The sequence below is a fragment of the Tyto alba genome, unplaced genomic scaffold (assembly GCF_018691265.1).
Source record: "Tyto alba isolate M040663 unplaced genomic scaffold, T.alba_DEE_v4.0 Super-Scaffold_16, whole genome shotgun sequence".
In the NCBI taxonomy this organism is placed as follows: Eukaryota; Metazoa; Chordata; class Aves; order Strigiformes; family Tytonidae; genus Tyto; species Tyto alba.
In genome coordinates this window covers 23702748-23725612 of record NW_024881278.1, presented here as the reverse complement: position 1 = coordinate 23725612, position 22865 = coordinate 23702748, and the positions used below count along the sequence as shown (strand labels likewise).

The window sequence follows — 22865 nt, the reverse complement described above, 5'->3', positions numbered from 1 at the left end:
CAATTATCTCGAAGCTGAAGTTAATTGAGTGGAGAAGCACTAATATGTTCTGGAGGTTGCTTTCCTATTTTGTTTTAAAATGTGCTTAGCTAACAAATTTTAAAACCATGCCAGGACAAAGCACAGACTCTAGTTTCATATGTATAGTCCTCACCTTCATTAATCCACATTCCTTAATAAAACCCTCTCTTATGCTATATATGTACTTGCACCTTTATGGATAAGCTGCTCTGAACATCTCTGTTACCGCTTTCTCCTTCTCAAGGTAACTACAGATCTGATACATTTCCCAAGTCTTGGCCATGACCCCTGTGGCAAGGTAAGGGGAGGTAGACTAGGAGTTATTGTGGAATAGCAAGTAGACTATGGGAGACTAGAAGCAATGGGGCAATGAAAGAGGGAGCTCTTGAATAAAATCCCCTAGGTTACACACCACTTATACTTTCCAGTGTGTTTAAAAAGATCAAACAATGCTGCATGCACATGAAAATAGTTGTGTTTGTGATGTTTTTTCTTTAAAGCTCATGGTTGGCACATTAATCAAAATGAATACAGCTAGGTCTGAGGTGTGACATTTAGGAAAAAATCCTTTACTGATGAACTCTCTAACTATGTCAACTTTATTTATGAATGAACCCACACAACAGTAAGAACATGTGAAATTACCGACCATTTCTAGATGTTCAAAAGTTTGACACAGAGCCTACTGCAGCCATCCACTACTGCAGTGTTGAATCTTTGGATTTATCTATACGCAGGAAGCACTATTCTGGAACTAAGATTCCATACATACAAGTAACAGTGAATGCATGATTTCTGGATGACTGCAGTGCACTGTCCCTGAACGCGGCTCTTGCTCAGCTAAGAAATTTTCGGGAGTGTGAGGTGAATCAGGGTTCCTTTTAGACCAAAGGAATGAAAGCATAATAGCAAAGCAGATAGAAGTGCAGCAAAAACAGTGTGACAAGTGATTGCAGGCATAAGAAATGGTGGAACAAAAGAAGAAAGTGATACATGGTCTACATGAAAAAATCAGAACAGCTCATACATATGACACACCAGAAAAACCCAATTCTCCTCCAGCATTACTCTGCCACATAAACCTCAAAAGAAGAGGCCCTCACAGAGGTCAATCTGATGATGCAATAGCTCTATAAATTCACAGCACAGAGCATATACATACTAACTACCCTTCTAAATACTTACTTTCTCACAAGATCTAAAAGGAACCACACTGTGACAGAACATTACAGATGCATGGAGTAATTAACTTACCTGCTGATGAGCAGTACAAATTCAATCTGCATCCTGAATCCCTACAGATCAGAGAGCTACTGCTAGCAGCACAATTAAGGTTTTACATTAGTCCAGACACACTGACTGTTTCCAAACAATTGCTAACTACTCTTGAAGATCTGCTATAAAAGATATTTTCTGAAACAAACACATGTTAAATTTGAAGGATGCTCTTGACGGCAAGATTAGTTTTACAATTTCAAATTTTAATCCCATTTATCTTCTTTGAAAACATACTACTTGCTTTAGTGTACATCCATTTATTAGAAATACATTTTTCTCAAAATCATCCAATATTGGGTGGGCTTTTTCATTCTGTTTTTGAGGTCAACATACGTCTCATTTGCAGTGACATTTTGTGTTGCTCCTGTATCAGTCTTATCCCTTCTATAGTATTTTCAGATCTGTTGTGCTCAAATGTTCTCAAAAAACAGTTATCTCAATTTGAATTCTTTATGTCCTTTTTGATATAGTTCTATTTACCTCAGTGAAAAACTGAAGTGTGCTGCCTAATTACGTTTGCTTTGTCATTCTAATTAAATTGTTAACTAATTGATCTCAGTGTACTTTAAACAAGATTCATAGCACTGACATAAGGAACATATAAAGCCATTTTACACAGAGCAAGAGACAATAATCTGAAATTCCACAGTGCAAAATATAGTTGCAATGGATAACTAAAATTTTCCACTCCACACCACTCTGTACTGGTATTCAACTACATCTACCACTGCATATTTGATGCTAGACTCTTGATGTGTTTAAATCAGAAAAAAAAAAATTTAACAGTTCCATTTCAAAACAATATACAGATCTTAGAAAATTTATATTCACTTAACTCATGTCTTTACACATGGTAAATGATAGTAAATAGTGATAAACTAAATCAAAGCACTTTAATTCAAAATAACTAAAACACATCCATTTAAAAAGATGTTAATTAACCCTGCAGGGTACATGCAGGATTTGAAATGAGTCTAAACAATATCCAGCTTAATGTTAAGAACTTATAAAATGAGCTATCAGGGCCTATTAGTGCATTGTAATGGCTTAGATACTTCTTCAAGTGACCCTAAAATCTCTATTCTGACCCGACTTTCAGAAATGGGGCAGAAGATTGACCTTCACACAATATAATCAGCAAAGGATCTAAAAAATGTATCTCCCTGTTATGTGAAACCACAGTTTTATTTACTCAGGCATGTTCACTTCGGAGTTAAGGTCCACTCAAGCATCATTTCAGGGTTAAAGGTTATAGTATAAAGCCATTATGTTTTCAAGCAGAGTAGCATGCTACCATTTGTCTTCCAGTAATATCACAATCAGACGTTACCTTTTTAGCTTGGCCCAGTGGTGAGTTTAAGACCCTGGCATATACATCGTAAAACAGACTGATACTTTCTACAAATCATTCAAACTGCATTTGCTAAACTTTAGATTGGCATATATTTTGTCTATGCTGTTATCTATAGACACAAAGAGTTTCAAAAAGGTTTATGATCTGTGATCCTGCAGATGGACTGTTTATATAATAATTAGGTTGATTCTATGTTCAATATACAATCAATGTACAGAAAAAAAAATCAATACTTTGGCTTTCAGGTTCAGTTTCACAATGGGGTCAATGTCTTAATCTCAGAAAACTGAATAAAGTCACTTTAAAAGTAGCTACAAGGACAATAAGGATTTCTAAAGTTCTCATTCAACACTTGTTTAAAATTGCTTGGTATTGTTTACTAGTTCCTAGTATTCCTTACATATCTATTTCAAATTAAGAACACTTTTTGATCAAAAGCTTATTAAATTAAAGCTCTGTGAAACAATAAAGTCTAAGTTTGATCACGAGAGAACCAGTGTTTATAAGACTATTCACAACAACAAACTAAAAGTTTGTTAAACTGATGAGATTTACACTAGATACAATAAACCAGAAAATGCTTAGTGCTGGTAACACTTACTGAATGTGATAACAAGGCGGGGTTCTAAATATTTGTATTTTATGCCTCTTGGAGAGATGGCATAGGTTGTACATACATTTATTTTCTCAAGTGCAATATACAACCTATGAATGCTTTGAGATTGGGTAGGTCTTGAGGAAAACACATAGCAACACTACATTTTGCTACTCTTTAGAATTTAATTCTTACATGAATAAGTCAAAAGTTAGAAGAGCAACAGTTTCTTTTTAACCATATTTTTTTTGTAACTCTGTAACTAAAGGTACAAAATATAGATGTTTCCTAAAAACAACAGAATCTTGATTTTATATATTCTTTGGACTCACACAGGGATACTGAAATCTACCACCAACTGCTTTATTCTGTATGCAATTTGACTACCATACACTAGTAATGTCTATCAAAATATAAATACATATATATTTTAAAACATAACAGAATTATGAATCATAAGATGATTCAGAGTGCAAGGGTTAGACATACATATGAAGATGCAGAGTACTTTCAAAAAATATTATTGTTTCTGGACACATTTTCTGCAAAAGCATGCCAGTTACCTCAGCAAGTGCTACTTTATGACATGAAGGATCTTTGGTTTTGTGATCTGAAGTCTGTGCACAACATTACTATAGCACAAAATTGTCTACAAAATTACAACAAGCATTTCCATTAAGGTAAGATCAAGGTTGTCAAATAAAATACTTGATTTAGGAAGTGACAAAATTAGTTGGGAAATGCCACTACACCCTTAGCACAGCTGTCTTGCATGTATGCCTTAGGAAGCAACCTGTAACTAACCACTGCGATATTCTGTACTTCAGAGGACCACTGCTTCCTTTTAGTTCACAGAACTAAAGGCCACTGTTCGTTTAATTATAAAATAATCAATATTTACACTTCAGTTAAATATAGCCCCATTTCTTACTTTCTGAATTTACCTTTTAGTAGAGTAGGCTTCTCTAGCCTTTGTCCTGAAAGCTGTATGCAGTCTACCAGAATTCACTGCCTGCTTTTCAGTGTCTCACTTTGAAAGACATCCAACAACCTACCCCTAACAGAAAACTCCTCCACTTCACAAGTCCTTGCTGACTATGTTCCTTACAGCATTTGGTGGTGTCCCTGGGGACAGACACAAGTCAGAAAGAGACTTTCTTTAGATGAAGCCCAGAGGCACAGAAAGAGGAAAAACATCCAAATCACCCAGAACCTCATTTTTTGAGTACTTGAATATTCTGCTTTAGCTGCTGAAATCACCATTTCGGCTGTGATTTGCTCCTGCAGATCAGACCCTTGGCTTTCAGAAAAAACATACTAGCCCACCACCAGAAAGAACCCTCTGGCAGGCAGAGGAAGAGAATCTGTTCTCCAAGCAACAAGCAGATGCACAATCCAGGAAATCCCCATTTACACAGGCAACCCTAAAATAATGGTGCATTTTGTAGAGCTACGGACTCAGTTAAAACTGTGGGTATTTTTTAAGGTAAAAAATAAAGATCAAAAATCCCATCATCTGGAATATCGGCTCCTCCATAGATTGTTAGTAGAATTGCAATTCACAGACTAGCTCGATTTTTTTATGATTATGCAAATAAAGTAAAAGAAAACATGGCGGCAATCTAGAAAGAGCAGCAGTTAAAAAAAATGAAAGTTATGTTTCACCCAAGCAGTCACAAGAAGGTGATGCACACAGAGATCCCTGGAAATGACCCTGTGGGAAACATTTTCTGGTGCACCCCCAATTTCTTTCCAGCCCTCTTGAAGCTGAGCTAGCATAGTCTCCTTTCTGCCTCTGACTTCTTGTCTCAGTCTAGCTACTCTTAGGATACATTCATTTAACTCACTGTGATTTCATCCCAGGCTCCTCTCTGGCCAATCTGGTTTCTCTCTTGGAAAAAAACTCATCAAATATGTCTTTGCTTCCAATTCCCCTTCCTGTCCAGCCACTACTGTTTTACTCATTCTTCTCCCTCACACGATCCTTGGTTTATGACTAGGCTTACTGTTTGTCCCTTTTCCTACTCTGATCACCTGCTCTTAGCATCAGAAAGCAATATGGATCATAGAATCAAGGCATAGTTAGGGTTGGAAGGGATCTTAAACATCATCTAGTTCCAGCCCCCCTACCATGGGCAGGGACACCTTCCACCAGACCAGGTTGCTCAAAGCCCCGTCCAACCTGGCCTCAAACACTTCAAGGGAGGGGGCAGCTACAGCTGCTCTGGGCAAGACATGCCAGTGCCTCACCACCCTCACAGTAAAAAATTTCTTCCTTATATCTAACCTAGATCTACCTTCTTTCAGTTTAAAACTGTTAACCCTCATCCTATCACTACACTCCCAATACAGAGTCCCTCCCCATCTTTCCTGTAGCCCCCCTTTAGGTACTGAAAGGCCACTATAAGCTCTCCCAGGAGCTTTCTCCAGGATGAACCACCCCAACTCTCTCAGTCTGTCCTCGTAAAGGGAGGTGCTCCCATGCCCTGATCACCTTCGTGGCCTCCTCTGGACTTGCTCTGGATCCTTTCCCCATGTTTAAGCTATGAAGTCTTGTGGCAGTGAAAAAAAAGAACAATCAAAACATTTAGAGGAAACAATTGTAGCAATTATCTGCCATTTCCCATCAAATTATTAAATATATATGAATGAAATATATACAGTAACTTGTAGATTTCATGTATCTACAAATTATGAAATATGTATCTGCAAAATATCAAAAATATGACATATATGAATATGAAAGCAGTCACATATATTAAGAGTTAACTGTATTACTTAAGTATTCTTTTTTGGAACAGCACTTTTGGAATATAAAGTATTAAATTTGTTTTGTTATTTTATATGCTACCCAACATTCAAATTTCCAATTTAAAAAGAGGAGGAAGAGTAGAATTTGCTATGCATTTCTATGCCAAGTTTCAATTATCATGCTCCTTATTATTCAGCACTGAAAACATTTCAATAGTTACGAGATTCTCACCTCATTCAAATTAAAATAATTTTGGGAGGGTTTTTTAATCAATTTTAGAGAGAAGACAATGTTTCTTACTCATTTGACAAGCCCTGCCGAAGACAATGAGAGTCTTTATATTACTAAGGCAAGTCAAATTTGACTTGTACTAAAAACAATTGAAAAAATATGACAGTAATTCAAAAGCTGACAATGCTTTCAAACATTTGGGGAAAGATGGCACACTGTAGTTTTAGTTTCATCATCTTCCAATATTTATGACACCAATAAGATCCTATTTCAGGCTGGGTCAAAGTAAACTGCCAGGTAAAATACATCTTCAAAAATATCCTACTAAAATAACCATGTTAAAAATCCAGGTTTTCTTCTTCCATATATATAATGTGAATATATATCTAATAATTACATATTCAATAAATACACATATAAACACACATAAAAAGCTCATGTTAATTAGACTGATTTACTTAAAAATCACAGGATAATCTCTTCTGAGTAATACATGCATATTTCTCGTTTTGGAATAAGAAATCTTTTGCAATTACAAATCAAATCCCTGTATTTAAATGCTCAAATTTGTAAAATGATTTTAAAGGATATGATTTGACCTATCATTTCTATGATTCTGCCTATTTCCTTCTGACACTTACCTATTACAACAGTTGTACAGAGCTCTTTAAATGAGAAACCTAGACAATTCTCTTTATTCTAAAAAAAAAAAATTGCAAGGGAACAATTCATATATGAAAACACAGAATCTTCATTAATTGTTCTCACTCATCAGCAGTTCAGTCTGATTCTAGATCAGCCTTGAAAAATTATCTGGCATAACATCTTCCCCTTCTGTTAGGCTGTCACCCTAACAAACAGTAAAATGTGTGGCTGTGTACTTTAATATCAAATATTTACCGTATCATTTTTTGAAGAGCACATAAATAGAATCCTCAAAAGAAAACACAGCAGTAATTATGAGAAGATATGTATTTGAAATAATAAGAATCAAAATAGATTTAAAGCACTTAAATTATCTCTACCAATTTTTATTTGTCTGAAATCATCTATATTGTTGTGCTGTATGTACTGTCAACAAAACTAAATATTTGGAATTCTGTATTATATATGTTGATTGCTATCAAAATTACTTTTGCCTGCCAAAGGGAAATGTGAGGTATTATAACTTCTGGAGGTTAACACGAGACATGCAACTGGCTGCTATATTATGCAAACATTTACGTTATAAAGCATTTATCAGAACAGAGATTGCAATGAATGAAGTCACTGCTAAGCAGCTGATCTTGAATACATATCTAATACCACTACTATAATTTAAGTTTTTTTGAATGCTAGGTATGACAGTGTGTTTCTAATTCTGGAACTGGAAAATTCAATGGGATTGGGAAGGACAAATACTTCTTTTTAACAGGTGCTTTGAAAATAAGGAAAATAATTCAACAGGAAGTTTATCTGAGCAAACAGTAGCCGGTATCATTTGGAGAGTTTCCAAAAGCTGTCTATCTCTCTCTTGATTCATACGATTCTAGTTTCTTAGTGTATACCTAGGTTGTTCTTTTTTTTTTTCTTAGAATTATGATAAATTCAAAGACAGTATATTTTACTGTCCATTTAGAAACTAGTGTACAGATCTTCGCTTTTAAATGCCAAATGTGTATGATAATTTTACTCCTGTGTATCTTTAAGCATTTTGTTGGTCCTACTGCCTTTTTGAGTAGCTATACAACTTTAAAGGGCAGCTTAAAATCACTGGAGAATGTTGCCTTTTGCTACTACTACCATTTAAATGTAATTACTTTTAAGTCAAGGCTTACAAAGCTGTTCTCATTCTAATGCCCAACTTTTATACTAAGTCAAAAGCCTGATTCTTCATGAGAAGAGTCTCAAAATTCTTTAAGAGTGTGCCTACATACAACAAAGGATAACTAAATTACTGTGTGCATTTGATCCTAAATATTCATAAGTCCTTTAACTTTGTGGCTATATATCAAAGTTTCTTTATAGAAAACAATATGTGTTTTACCAAATCTAAATATAGATCAAGAAAGTGACAAATGTCTTATCACCAGAAAAAAAAAAAAAAAACAAAAAAACAAGGTTCAACTTGTACCATAGACCCATGGATTTTCAACCTTCATCAAAGATTATTACTAAACTAAAAACAGATGCAACAAAATCAGTCAATGCTATTAATCCCCCCACACACTGCCCCCACCCCCCGATAAGAGTTATTTTATATAAATAGTTGATTTGGGGTTTTGACACTTTCTCACAGATCTACGTTTGAAAGTAATGCCTGCTAATCTCAGTTGGAAGAGATAAACATTACAGTTCATAAATACTGATAGTTCACTGCTGCTTACTAAATACCTGCACTAGTCCAATCAAAACCAACCAACCAAAAATCACATACATAAAAATATTTTCTGAGACAATCTAGGACTAAAACATCTTCATATGTTTCTTTAACCTAGGAAATAATGTTAGAATTAACTCAGATTCACCTGTTAGTAAATAAGCCTCTCCCACAAGAGATGTGCAGCTGAACAACCCTTCCTCATAGGGAATTTATATTGGTTAGTTCTCAACAGAAAATATAATGCATTATTTTAAAAGCAGATGATGGCTGTGGACAAAATTATCAAATAAATTCTTAGTAGTAATAAAAACCCATCTGTTTACCCGGCTAAGCTCATTTTAAACAGAGTTTTTAACCGCGCAAACAGAAGGAAATATTTTCTACTTTGGGAATGTCTGATTAAATAACAAATAAATCTACAAACTGCTTCAAATTGCTACAATTTAAAACTAAGAATCAATATACAGCAAAGATAAGGACCCTGTATACAAGCTGCTTGGCCATATTAGGTTTTATTATGAAGACATTCCAGTATTTTTAGCCAGACAGAATTTATACTAGGGTGCTGATTCATTAAATGGCTTAAGAGTATAGTGTTTTAGCTGTGTGAATAGGTAAACTTCATGGAACTGGGTATGTGCTTACAGTCAGATGCATGAAGCTGCTGTTTTCACATTCTAAATTCATATCTACAGGCAGATTGCTGTGGGGCTTTTTCCTGACATACCGTCACAAGGGATTAGCCAATACATTTAGTAATATTGTTTCTTGTTTTACTATCCAAAAGGAGCTCCAGTAAGTGAGCACATAAAAGCTCTGAGGCCATTCCCTTTGCTAATTCAGCTGTGCTGGCCTCCCCTACTTTCATGAAACCAACTGGTGAGTGTTATAACCATAAGACTCATGTCTGCAATCAAATAAATTCTATATAAAATCTGCAGCTGCCACATGGGAGGTTAAAAAAGAATAAAAATTATTCCTTCCATACTTTTTGACAGATAGGGTTGAAGCATCTAAATCAAGGAAAGTATTTAAGATTGTGAATGTATTAGGATAGAAACTGAAATTCCAAAGAGACTCAGAGTTAATGGCACACAAATCTTGGAGTGCCATCTGTGATGAACTCCAGCCCATGTCACTACATGTGTAGAAATGCCTCTTTACCTGAAGGAGGATTGAATTTTATTGTCACAGCATCTAATGTTCAGTTTAGCAATGACCAAGTCTCTCCTCTGACACAGGTCGAAGCCTTTCACTTTAGAAAACCCAAATGGGTGGCATTTAAAATGAGCAGGCACTCCTAACAATGTAGTACTGGACAATTCAACAAAAAGCCTACAATAAAGCTACATGTGGGAGAGGCCAGAAGTCAGGTCTGCTAGTGGCCCTCAGTGTACCACCACTCTAAGTTGTCTTGCTTCTGTCTCCCATTTCTACCCCATGAACAACTCTTAACAAATCTAGAGGCTTGTGAGACTTCCTACCTGTAAAATTGATCTAATATTTATTTCACAGATGTAATATTGTACAGACTAGTTAATATCCAAAAAAGTGGTTTGGGGAGTATAGTGTGATACTTACCCTCCTCTGACCTGATTTAACACACATTTAAACAAAACAACAAAAGACTGCCTTAAAATATGGTAATTGGCCTAAATACAAAGGGAAACCTAAAAATTAAACTGGAATAAAAAATACCTAGATAGTGAAATGTACATGCAGCCAGCATTAGCATAGATGGAAAGAAAGTAAATTCTATCTGTAAAGCACAAGTCACAGTTCAACAATAAATATCAACAACAAAGAGTTGGTGTTAAAAGGTGTAACAGGCTTAAATTATTTTTAGTCCTGAATATGACCTGTAGAATTCCATTTCTCAGGTGCAAGAAGCACAAACACATCTGAGTACTTGCCCAAACTACCAAAGTCCTGCTCCCATCATCTTGTCATTATTTTACATTCCAACACATTTATGGAATGTCAGGAGATGGGAGGTAGAGGGTATTAGGGTAGAGGGTTATTACAATCCTATTCTATTTTTTTCTAGACTACCAAACGTTGTCACAAAACCAGTTGACATCTCAGTGTAGCTGGAGTTCTCCTTCAGGACACCAAAGAATTACAAGACAAAACTATGTATAGAAGTCTAGATAGGATACATTTGCAGTACAATTTATTAAAAAAAATGGCTTTCAGGAAGTGAATGAAATTATACGACAGAAAATCATCAGGTGACTTTCAGTGCAGAAGACAATAATACATTCTATGATTAAGTATAATGTTTCATTCAATTCATTCTCTCCCTCATCTTTACATAATTAAAAACTCAAAACAGATTCATGTTTTTCATTCTTTTGTTGCATATTTCACGATAAAGTATAACAACAAAAAATAAATTACACACTTTTTAATTAAAGTCATTCACCAGAGAAACAAGATAAGTGGCTTGTGTATAGGGCAGAAGCAGTAGATGTCTTATATCAAAACTTTAGAAAGCCTTTTGACAATTTCATGAGAAACACAGTCTAAATAAAATTTGGTTAAGATAGGTGCAGAGCTGATCAAGAAAACCAACTCCGGAGAATAATTCTCAATGGTTTACTGTAAAAGCAGGTGATTTTATCAGGTGAAGCCTCCATAAATGCCTACACCAGATTGTGCTCTGTTCCGTGTTTTCATTGATCATCTAGATGACGGAAGGAATACGCTTATTAAACTAGCAATATATCAACTTAGAAAGTCCAGTATGTTGAACAACAGGCTTCAAAGGACAAAGGCAATGAATTGAGAGAAGTCTGGAAACAGTGGAAAAAGTTTAACAGGGACAAGTACCAGGTATTGTACATGGGTAAAAATAATCTGCTACGTAAATACACAATCAGGAATATTTGATCCCTTTTGAAGAGGACCAGGTTCTTATGGCAGGTCATAAGCTTAACATGAGTCAACGTCATGCTGTCGTAAGAGAGGAAAATACAATATTGGGATTACAGGCTGTAAAATACAAAATCACCTAGTTTATTTAGAATTATGAAGGTCTTAACCTGGACTATTGTGCCCAGTTTTGACAAACGCTCTTCAAGAAAGATACAAACCAAATGTACAGAGTCTAAAGAAAAGTCAGAACCTAGTAAAAAATGTAGCTTAATTAAAAATTAATTTTGCTTGCTCAACATAAGGAAAAGAAGATACAGGCAAGGCCATGTGATGACTTAAAATACCTAAAAAGCCATTACAAAAGAAAATTTCATTTATGCCAATGAGAAAATCAATAATAAGTTTAAGCTTTAGTAAAAAAGACTGTGGTTAGATATCAGGAGATATTTTCTATCAGTAAAGAGAACAGATGTGAAATCATCATCGCTAAAAACAGTATGTTCTGAACCTTTGTTTTATGGGCTAGTCACTCAAGTCCTTTGCAGGTGGGCTGCAGTCTTAATTAAAAACCATGAGGGTGGGCCTCCAGTAATTAGCACAAACATGCGGTTGTACACATATTCCTTGTACATTTTCCATTTAACGAACCACTTCTATAGAGGGCTCTTTTAATCTACCAGTTTTACCAAAAATTAATTCTTCAGATTTCTGGAATAACGCCTTGTCCATTGCTTTCCACATTATTGAAAATATTTTGAAAAATTATTTAAAAACACAGAATTTGATTTAACTGTACTAAGACTTAATAAGAGTGTTTAACTTGTTAAGCTAAGAATAATAGTTCTACACTGGATTTCCATCTGATCTCTGCTACATAGATTAGTTTTCATCACACTTTCCAGTCAGAACTATCATCAGACAAAAAATTTCAAATGGATATATTATTCATCAAAGATTTCAAATTCTGATTTCCAGAAATACTTTACTTAAAATAGTTTTGTTTGAATGCAAATATGTGACTTGATGCTGAATTACGTTGAAACCTTCCACCCCAACGGTTTCAAAAAAGACATGAGTTCACCCATTTGAACATTTTTAAAATGAAATACAGTGCAACTATTTAAAAGTTCTCTAAAAAACTTGAAATAAAACCAAAACAACGTGCAAGTTATGTATATCATTTCAGTTACATTTGTATGGAGACAATTAAGAACAGGGGCTGTCCATGCTACCTCCATGCTACAACCACTGATGAGACTGTATTACAATATAGATAAATGCCCCATCTAATGTGTAAGTCAGATCCCGTCAGCAGCTTTGTGTGGTATTGAACAGAAGGTAGCTACTCAAGGATCTACTCCAAGCGTGGAATTCCTTGAGCATGTTTTGCACCTCCTGCCTGTACTTTTGCAAAGAGCAGCAGAGAGCACAGCTAGAATATGGCAAGTAAAAGGAATGGTGAAAACACAATGAACAGTTACAAAGAAACATGCAAGTTCTACCCAAACTGCAATAACCTTCTGCACATCAAGCTAAGTGAAACTAATTTGAAACTATTTATTTAAATTATGCTCAAATCTGAAATATTTTAAGAGAAAACTCTACAATGTATTAAAACAATAAGCTTAATTATTAACACATTACATCTTAAAGGAATGCTTACCATTGCTATCCTACTCTATCTCAATTGAAAAGGTGATTAAGATAAGTTATCTAATGTAAAATAAAACGCATTAATTAAATAATTCTACTCTTCTCCTTCTACCAATCTAATTTAAGGTGTTATACCCTATCTTCAATTTATTTTAATTAATTTAAATCCAAAGATCCAACTCTCATGATAATCCATTTAGAATACACGGAACACTTTCAAAAATGCTTCAGATTATAGGTCAACACTAGTGCATAAAGTCAGACTAGTATGAGTAATACACTTGCAAACATACTTATGCCAACATTTTTTATAAAGATTAAGACAACAGATCTGATGCAAAACCCCAGCTAATCAGACTGCCAAGGTAGAAAACACTGCTCAGAAATACAGAAAAAGTAACTGCAATTGCTCTAATAGATTTGTGTATTTTTACCAAAAGGTTCTCATTGGTATCCTGAACAGGAGAACCAATTATTACAGAAACTTCAAACTGACCAAGGAAGAAAGAATGTACTCAGAAGAGATCAGCCAGGCTTCTTCACGTCCCACTTCTCTAAACTGGTGCCATGTTTTGAAGTATAGGCACAGAGTCAGGTTATGCTGGCATATGTAGTAGAAGAAAAATACTTTAGAGGAAACAGATCCCTGATCACAGTTATGATTATTCTTTTCACATATAGGCTCCTGATAAACAGAAGATTTTAGCGAGTGGGGAGAAGCAGAAGACTACAAGACAGTACTTAAAAAAGACAAATTGCTGACATTCCATCATAGAATAGTTTCATAAAAACAATTCTGGTAGCAAGAGTAATTTAAAAGGTACCTGCTTCTCCCCACATACTTATTTTCTGCTCCATTCCATAAGCTTTATGCCAGTTATGTCAATGTGACTGCTTGGGATGATGCTGTAAACTGAATCAGTGAAGTGAATTGGATGGGGGAGGGGAGGGAGGAAACAGCTGGTTTTTCTTAACCCTGATCATGAAATGTTTTATTTAAAAGGAAGCTGCATAGTGAATAGTAAATTGTAGGTATCATAAATATGATATTTCATTCAAAACAACATGTATCGTTGCTATACAAACACTCTTCCACTCAATTTATTTTTTGTTGAAGACTTTTTCAAGAGGGTGTTAGGTTCTGACATGGTAAACAATTTCAAACTGCCACGCAGGTAGAATGAGAGAAGGCTCAGAGGACAATGAATGGCAGTTTCTTCAGGTGAGAATACCTACTGAGGCATGGAGAGGCAGGAAGCATATTCAAGTCTGCACGCTTTTAACCACAGAAAACACAAAGTTTCCGCTTAGAAAAGGGAGGAGACTTCCACAGCAGCGTCTGGAAAATGCAACCTGCTCCCTTGTTGATTCTATGTAATGTTACATGAAATACAGGAGCATCTCTGCTGCCATAAAGGATGCCATCCTATGCTTTTCCCCAGGGAGCTTGATGGCATCAATCCGTCCAGGCATGATAAACCAGTAACTGCCACAATCCCTCCATTGAGGAGCTCAGATACCTTTGAGTCACACAAAGAGAGCTCTGAAGAAACAAGTAGCTCTCTGAACACAACCTCATATGCCACTACCAGGAAAGAAGACACTCCTCTTTAGTTATTGGAGAGGAAGGAAGGAAGAAGGAAGGGTTATGTTTTAAAGTAGAACTTTAAAAAAAAATAAATAAAAAGAAGTTACAGAATTACAAGTTTTAAATAAGAATAATTTTTAAATTAATGCAATCTAAAAAAAAGAAGTGATAACTAAAAGAAGAAATTTTTTTTTTTTCCCCTTGGTATGCATTTCCAAAAAAAGCTGATGAGGACTTGAAATTTAAAAAAAAATCCTTCTCTCTTGTTATTTTCATGAAAAATATTCCATAAAGGGACAAAAATATTCTCCAGTTTAGCTAGCTCATTTATTTCTAATAATAAATGGGAGAGTAGTGAGGGGGAAGAAACCCATTTAAAAAACCCCAAACAAACAATATTTCCCAATATAAAACTTGTTGCAGAGACTGGAATTTCTAAATACAAAATGAGCATGAACAAACACAGTTTTAAAAGATGGTGAGTAGGTGTTTTGTACCAGTAGCTATATGCAGACAGTATGTTTTCAGTAAACTATGCAACATTTTCCAGCAATAAAACATTTTTAAAAAATAATTCAAGAAAACAAGTGAATATATAATTCAACTTTTTCTGGATTTTACATAGATTACCTGTTTTCCTGTATAAAGAGGCAACAGAATTTAAGGCTACATCTTCCCCAAACTGAAAGCTTAAATCTTTGCAGGATCTACTTGCATATAGGAGCAACAACTTTGGAATATGTGCCTGGGTAGCTCTATAACTGTAGCACCCTCTGCTGCTTTTTTAGTTCCAAAACATGTAATTGTACACAACCAAGTAGAAAATAAATATGTTCAATATGTATTAATTTGTTTCTTTAAAATGGTTACATTATTAACTAATGTTATGTGAAGTTTACCATAAAATGTTTTGCTCCTACATATAGTATATTTGCAATTTTATACTACCGCTCTGGAATACCTTGTTTCTGTTGTTAACATCAGATAGATACTAGATGAAAAATCCCAAAATATGCTATATTGCACTGCTTAAAGTTCTTCTTTACAGACATTGTATCTTGCTTAGACTGGTGGCAGTTAGTGAAGAGGTTTATATTTTGGCCCTTGATAATTTATTTAAAATGTATACATATTTTGAAATGATTACTGCAGGGATATAATTATACAAGCATTTCAGTCATAACTGCTTTCTCCCACTAGGAAGGGCAGGGGAAGGTGATACTCTCAAAAGCTCATTCTTGCAGAACTTTCCTTGCTTTTTGTACAGTTTGTTGGGGAAGAGATTTTTCTTCTGCAAGAATGAGTGTGGCATGTGGCTCCTGGAGCCAGATGCTGCTATCCTACAATGCCACCACTGAACCTTCTGCCTGGGATCCATCAGTTCTTTTAAAGGATTATGTTAGGACTAGAGAAGGTCTCAGGATGTACCGTCTTTTTAACAGATGGCATACTGTTGTCTAAAATGAACAGACTGATCCTTTCCTTCATACCAGTCCTCTTTTCCCTGCCTCCTGTTTATGCACAGAATTAAAGCTGAATGAAGTGCATTTAGCACTGCATCCTGCCTGTGTGGAGAATTCATTTTGAGTTTTCACATGGAAACTGCTCTCACAAAGGATGAACAGAAGAGAAAAAAATTTTCACATTTTTCTCGGAAAGTGAAAACCAGTTGTAATTTGTAGTGTGAATTTTCATTCACAATAGCGATCTTACTCTGAAAACGCATCTTCAGAAATCTTTTTGGAAAAGACAGAATACAAGTGTAAGTACCAAGTTTGAATAAGACAATTTCCAGAGTTAGCACTTGGGATTCTGCAATACGCCATTTACAGCTGCTGCAGTCGGCTCCACTTTTGTCCTTAAGTCTTAGTGGTGTAAGGCAGCACTTTTGGAAGCAGTCACAAGTATTCCTCAAAAGCTGCTTATTGATATTTTATATAATGCTGCCAGCTAGTGGCACATCTTGTACTGAGTTGATATCTACTGGGAGTGTAGAGAAAGTGGTATTAACTAGAGTCTGCTCTACCACTCTTCTTTTGATGGTGTATGGTGAAGTGGCTGTTAAAGACGATAAGCAGAAAGATCAAAAAGTGAAACAAAAAGACCATGGAAATGCTCCCTGAAAGAGCTTGTTTTAACACAAGGTGCTTAGGAACATTATTAGAAGAAACAAAAATCACACAAACCATGTTATTTGAAACACATGATTATGTTTAAAAAGGATGTGAGATGCAACATGTTTCAGTTTTCACAAAATCTAATCTGTTTAATACACAATTATTTCATAAAATAATAATCTCCAGCAAAACATTAATCTTCATGATAAATACTCAGTATGGCAGCCAAAACACACAGAACACTAAAATATTTAAATGTTTTCTGATAACTCAGTCCAAATCATTTAGTGCCCAATAAATAATTTCTGACTAAGCAGCGTGTCCTAAAAGAACATTAAAGTCTATGATTATTCAATGGGACACCTCATAAAGCATGCTACTGTAGGTAGGGCTTTTAATGTGTTAAATATTGGCTTTTTCCATTAGTATTAGGTATTAGAAGAAATAATCTAATACTGTTAAAGACCATTTTAGATATATTTGTTTTTTTTTTTTTTTAGGGTAGACTATAATTTGATAATATGAAGTTCTTAGCGGACAGCATAGTAACTGTAAAAAATAGTCAATTTAATTTTAGAAATACTGCAATTGTAGCTACCTTTGGGGGTAAAAGGAGGCACTGTGGGTTAACACAAAGAGAGGCAAGAAATACACAGGAACAGGTCAAAGAAAGAGCCAATTCAAATTGAGGGATAATGGAAGCGCACACAAATTCAGTCAGGTATGATCCCAATAGAGCAGCTCAGTAAACACATGCCTGGGGGAACTTTATTATGATGGTGTGACAGACACATAGTTACTCTCTCTTGGATACTGGGGACATTTACTCCATACAGGTGGCAGCAAAAAAGTAAAAAAGTATGATTTTTACACTCCAAACCAGCACTGCATGCTGCCACAAGATAACAATTTTTACAGTTACCCTAACAGACTGTAATCTAGAGTGCTTAGTAAAATGGGCATAAATTGGTAATATGTCCATCAGTCCAGACAGACACTTACAGACATTTAAAAATGGGGAAGCACTGAATCTGGAGATGACTTAGCAAACACTGTATATCATAGCACAGCATGAACCCTCAAACCAATACTGAATCCAAAAGGACAAATGTGAATCTTCATATATAGAGAAACAGTAAGAAGAACTACAAATGTCCTATTACTTCTGTGTTAGCACTGGTGTTCTGCCTATTAGAGTCTAAGTCTTGTTGTACCACCTGCAATCAATAAGAAAGCTGAAATACTGGAAAAAGTTAACAGAAGAGCTGACAGCACACCTAACAATAGGAAAGCATAGAAAACTTTAGTAGAGTAAAATATTTGTATTAACAAGGGAATTTGTGCAGATTGATCACAATCTAAGTACTCACACAGCAAACAAAGATTAAGAAATCATATTACCATGTTTAACAGAGTAAGGTACACTGTCTTGATCCAGTAAGTGAAGCACTTTTAGACAAAAAAAAAACAAACAAACAAAAAATATTTTCTTTGCTGTTCAAAATAAATACACGAGTTGTTATCTAACGGACTAATATAAGAATATATTTTGTTGTATCCAAAACCCGAGTTTGGAATTTTTTTCCTAACTTTTTCCCCTTATTGAGAACAGGTTATGAGAGTATTAACATAACTTGTTATAAAAGTCCCTCTAGCTTCCTATTCTGAGAATCTACAACATCAAATCTCTAAATGCTTCCCATAATTTAAGCAAAACATTTTCTTCCAGATCCTAAATGTCTTAACTGAAATGTTTTTATCATCCAGCTCATGATGCCTACATCTGTTGCTGACATCAACCATAATTGCCAATGTGAATTTTCCTTCTCAGCCTTAATATTATTAATTTGGATATTCATATATTCTTTAGATACAATTTTCATTCAGAAATCAGAAAACAGATTTCACTTTGGCAACAGGTAAAGAATATATCCAGAAGTGTTTTGCGGCAGGACCACACAATTATTTTAAATGTTCAGAACCAAATGAAAGCTAGCAAATTTTAAAAAGGAGAGCACGTAGTTTATGATTATTTATTCCTTTTGAAGGTAAAAGTTTATTGAATAAAATTGACCTTTTTGCTACTGAAAAGCCAATGTTTATTGAAACATGGCTTCGGAATACTAAGACTGGAGTTTGAGATGAAACACGTATATATCAGAACAGTTTATATATCATTGCTTTGATAAGGAAAAAAATGTATGTGCACATTTCTTGAATATCTGGTAAACTTAGAGACTCCACCAACTTTATTCTATCAGTTTGATTGTTGAAAATAAATCAATCAACCTGGAAAATAAGGCAAAATAATCAAACAAGAATTATATGTATTTAATGTTAATTATATAATAGGAATTGCTCATTAATTATCTAAGTATTTTTACTCATCTTCTTTTCCATGATCTACCACAATTTTATAATTCAAATCCATTAATAGCATAGATAATTTTATTAGTAAGTATCCTGAAGCAGAGCCATAGTGGGTCAGATATTGAAGGTCCACTTATGGCACATCTTGTCTCAGGATAATGTGGCCAGTAAGTGTTGCTTAGACAAGAGTGAAAGATCAGGACATACGTATCATCCTACTGCCCCATTAATTCTCCTAATATCCAGCACTCCTAAGCCATAAATGATGTCTTTATATTTAATAGCCACGGTGATTTTTTTCTTGCACAATTTTTTGCCCTTGCTTTTTCGAATTAATGTCATGTTCTAGGATCCAAAACATTCTGTGGGAAGGAATCTCACAACTTGACTGTGTGCTTTCTTTTGTTTTTGTGTGGTTTGCATTTGCCCTCTCCAAGCTAGAAGTATCACTGTTTGCTTCCTGTGTTCTTGCACTGTTGTTCCTCAGATAGACACAGCTGGCCACTGGCCAACACAAATCAACGGGCTAAACTAATTTTTTGTCCAACCCAGTTCATCTGCTCTAACATCCCTGTCATAGTCACAGAACCAAAAATAACCTGCACTGGGATGACTTAAGGGTATATCCACACAAACAACTGTGCGACATAAAACCATGTAATACATAAAGCACTGTGGTAGGTAGGGCTGTATCTCTGATCACGGTAATAGTGTTTCTCAGCTAAATTAAATGGTTATTGAAGGCTCATACAGAAATATTTTGTATTGATTCAATTAGACTTCTATCAACATAGTACTGTATTTAAATAAACAATGACTTACAGACATTCCCCGTGTTGTCAAAACTTGTAAGAACATCTTTAACATTTAAGAGTCCGTTGTGAAATCTAGAAGAAAACATAAAAAATGACTTTACCAACATATAAACAATCCAAAAGCTCCACCATCTTGCCCCCTCAGAAGAGAGGCTCACTGCAGGCATTCACTTCTCACAAACCCCTTTCACAGACAAGCAGCAAACAGGTACTACTGTAGCACCAGGGGGAAAATGAGGGGACAGCCACTAGTCTTCGAAGTTCCATTACTGCAACCCATGAACCAGGAACATGTTTCTCAGAAACTAATACTTTATCAAAATGAAAATATTTCCAAAGAGCATGAATTTTTATTTAGTTGTGGAAGTCACAAATAGGAAAGGAAGAATTTTGGTAAAGCGATTTTTTTGAAGAGGAGAAACAAAAGACTATTTTTGAACAGCAGCTGTACACACATTCCTATTTTCTCCCACAAAATCAAGAACACTTCATTTAATTAACATGAACAATGAAACTGATTAATGTGTTCAGTGAACTGCATTTTCTTTGGTTTTACATTTGCATAACCCATGTGAAATAAACATTCAAAACTGGGGATAATAAATTAATTAACCGAATTTCACATACCAACTGCAAATATTAGAACACAGTGCACAAAACACTGACAGCAACAGAAAGAACATGCACCAAAGCTGAATAAAAATATGCCTAAGAAGCTTCCTCTAAATGTTAGCAATGTCAGGCTAGCTGGATTCACACACAAAAAAAAAAGGCAACTAAAAATTTTTTAACTATTCCAAGCTAATCTAGGCCCAAAATGAACAAAATAAAAAAACTTTACACTTTACCACAATCAGATCACATATCTTTTTCACAAATGCATTTAAAAAAATCTAAAAAAAAATCAGCAAGGCAGTAAAATACACAAATACAGGCAGTAACACACAAAAATGCAGCCTTTTAATAATGTTTCAAATATAGCTTCTATAGCTGTTTAGGAACATGCTAATTTGAAACACCAAAAAAATAGAAGAAATCCAACAATTCTAGCACCTACAAAATTGTCCTCACTCTCTGCACTTTTCTTTTCTAAAGAAAGATTGTTGTAAGGATGAAAAAAGAAAAAAAAAAAAAAATCAACCTTATTGCAAATATTAAATTCGATATTTATAGAGGAAAAAAAAAAAAAAGCTATTTATAGCTTCTGAGAAGTATAAGCATTAAATACAAGAATCATTTACATATTAAATTTTGATAAGAACCAAACAGCGACTTAACTAATTCTTAAAAAAAATGAAAAACAAAAGGAAATCAAATTAACAAACTGAAATGAGCTCATCAACAGGGGCAACAAAATATATGAAAGATGTTACAAAAGATTCAACTGGGCATTACAGTTCTTCTCCCAGCTAACAAACAAAAAAGACATTCCTTGGTTGCAGTGGAAGCCTACAAGAATTCTGATGGATCATGTGGACTTAAAATGCACTTTTTCTACTTTATTTTAGTAAGTTTGTTTTCAATCAGATTGGACAACTAATGCAACAGAGTTAAATCAAGGGAAGTGACAAGAAAGTGGACAGGATCAGTAGTTCTGCCAATCACAGAGCTGCCCTTTAAACTGTCCCCCGCTGACTCCTCAGCATCCTACAAACTCCATAACTGTGCATATGTCTGACACAGTTAGGGTCTCTCAGGCAGCTGTGAATGTCTCATCTTCTAAGTGAATGTAAGATGGGGGAAGGGATGATGCTGAGACAATAAAGAAATATTTTAATCTTTGTTGGCATGTAGATTAGTCCTGGGATAACATGTTTTGGCTTGGTTTACTTCTCCCCTCAGTTTCTTGATGTGCATACTCCAGATATACAGGAGAATCATGTAAATCTCCAAGTGAAGCAAAGGTGAGGATGAAAATTTAGCAATCCAGTACCTGTAGTTCAACGAATGCCATGAAGAAAGAAAAACAGAAGTGGAGCGGACTGGTTTAGAGAAGAATACAATTTATATACTTCAGGGTCAAAAGATAGAAAAAGGAAAAAAAAAAGAAACGATACAACCACAGCACTGGCCTTAAAATTATCACTAAACCAAATTTGAGGCTGCTTCCAAAATAATGGTTTATAACTTCAGATGAGAAGTGGACAGCTCTGAGTACCTCAGCCTGTAGAACAAGTTAAGATTCCACGATGGACATATGCCACGTACCTATTGTTCTCAAGGTTGTTCTGAAATTTTAGTGATGTTTTATTTAACTCAATTGATGCTCTTCATCTACACTATTATTTTTGGTACAATCAGTTTTCATTAAGAACCAATTCTTCCTCTGATTATAAAACATTATTTCCATAATTAAAATCAACACAGGCAAATTTAAAAAATATTCTTACAATTATTATCCAGTGGCCAAAAGTTCGTGGTGTCCAAGTGCAAACACAACACCCCCCAACATTTGCTCTCTTGGACAGCAGAGGCATTTTGCACTGACACTTTTTTCTGGTTGCCTGCAACATTCAAAGTCTCTTTCTCTAACTCTTTGTCCCAGCAATGTCTTTCTTGCTTTCACAAATATTGTTCATGGAAATCACATAAGTTTAATGAGAAGCATCCAGCTTTGCTATGAGGGACCTCCCCCATTCTCAGTCTCCCAGATGCCCACTCCACACTCACTGTGAAACAGGATAGGGTGTAACTGCTGCTTCCTTTAGCCTGATCACCTTATGAAACCTCCACTTAACAAAAGCAGGGAGCAAGCTCAACATCCTAGAATGACAGGAGTAGCCATTATCTCAACTAAAAAAGCCGCTCTCATTTACTCCAAAAATCACATCTTGGGTTTTAACTATATCACC

The 22865-nt window shown here is 35.0% G+C and overlaps 1 protein-coding gene across 1 annotated transcript in view; it reads right to left on the bottom strand.

Moving 5' to 3' along the window:
* CAMKMT (calmodulin-lysine N-methyltransferase) overlaps positions 1–22865 on the bottom strand; it is a 222002-nt gene that overhangs the window by 186445 nt on the left and 12692 nt on the right. The window contains exon 3 of the mRNA XM_032989241.2: positions 20021–20085. Coding sequence (XP_032845132.2) covers positions 20021–20085 — 65 coding nt within the window. The remainder of the gene's footprint in view (positions 1–20020; positions 20086–22865) is intronic.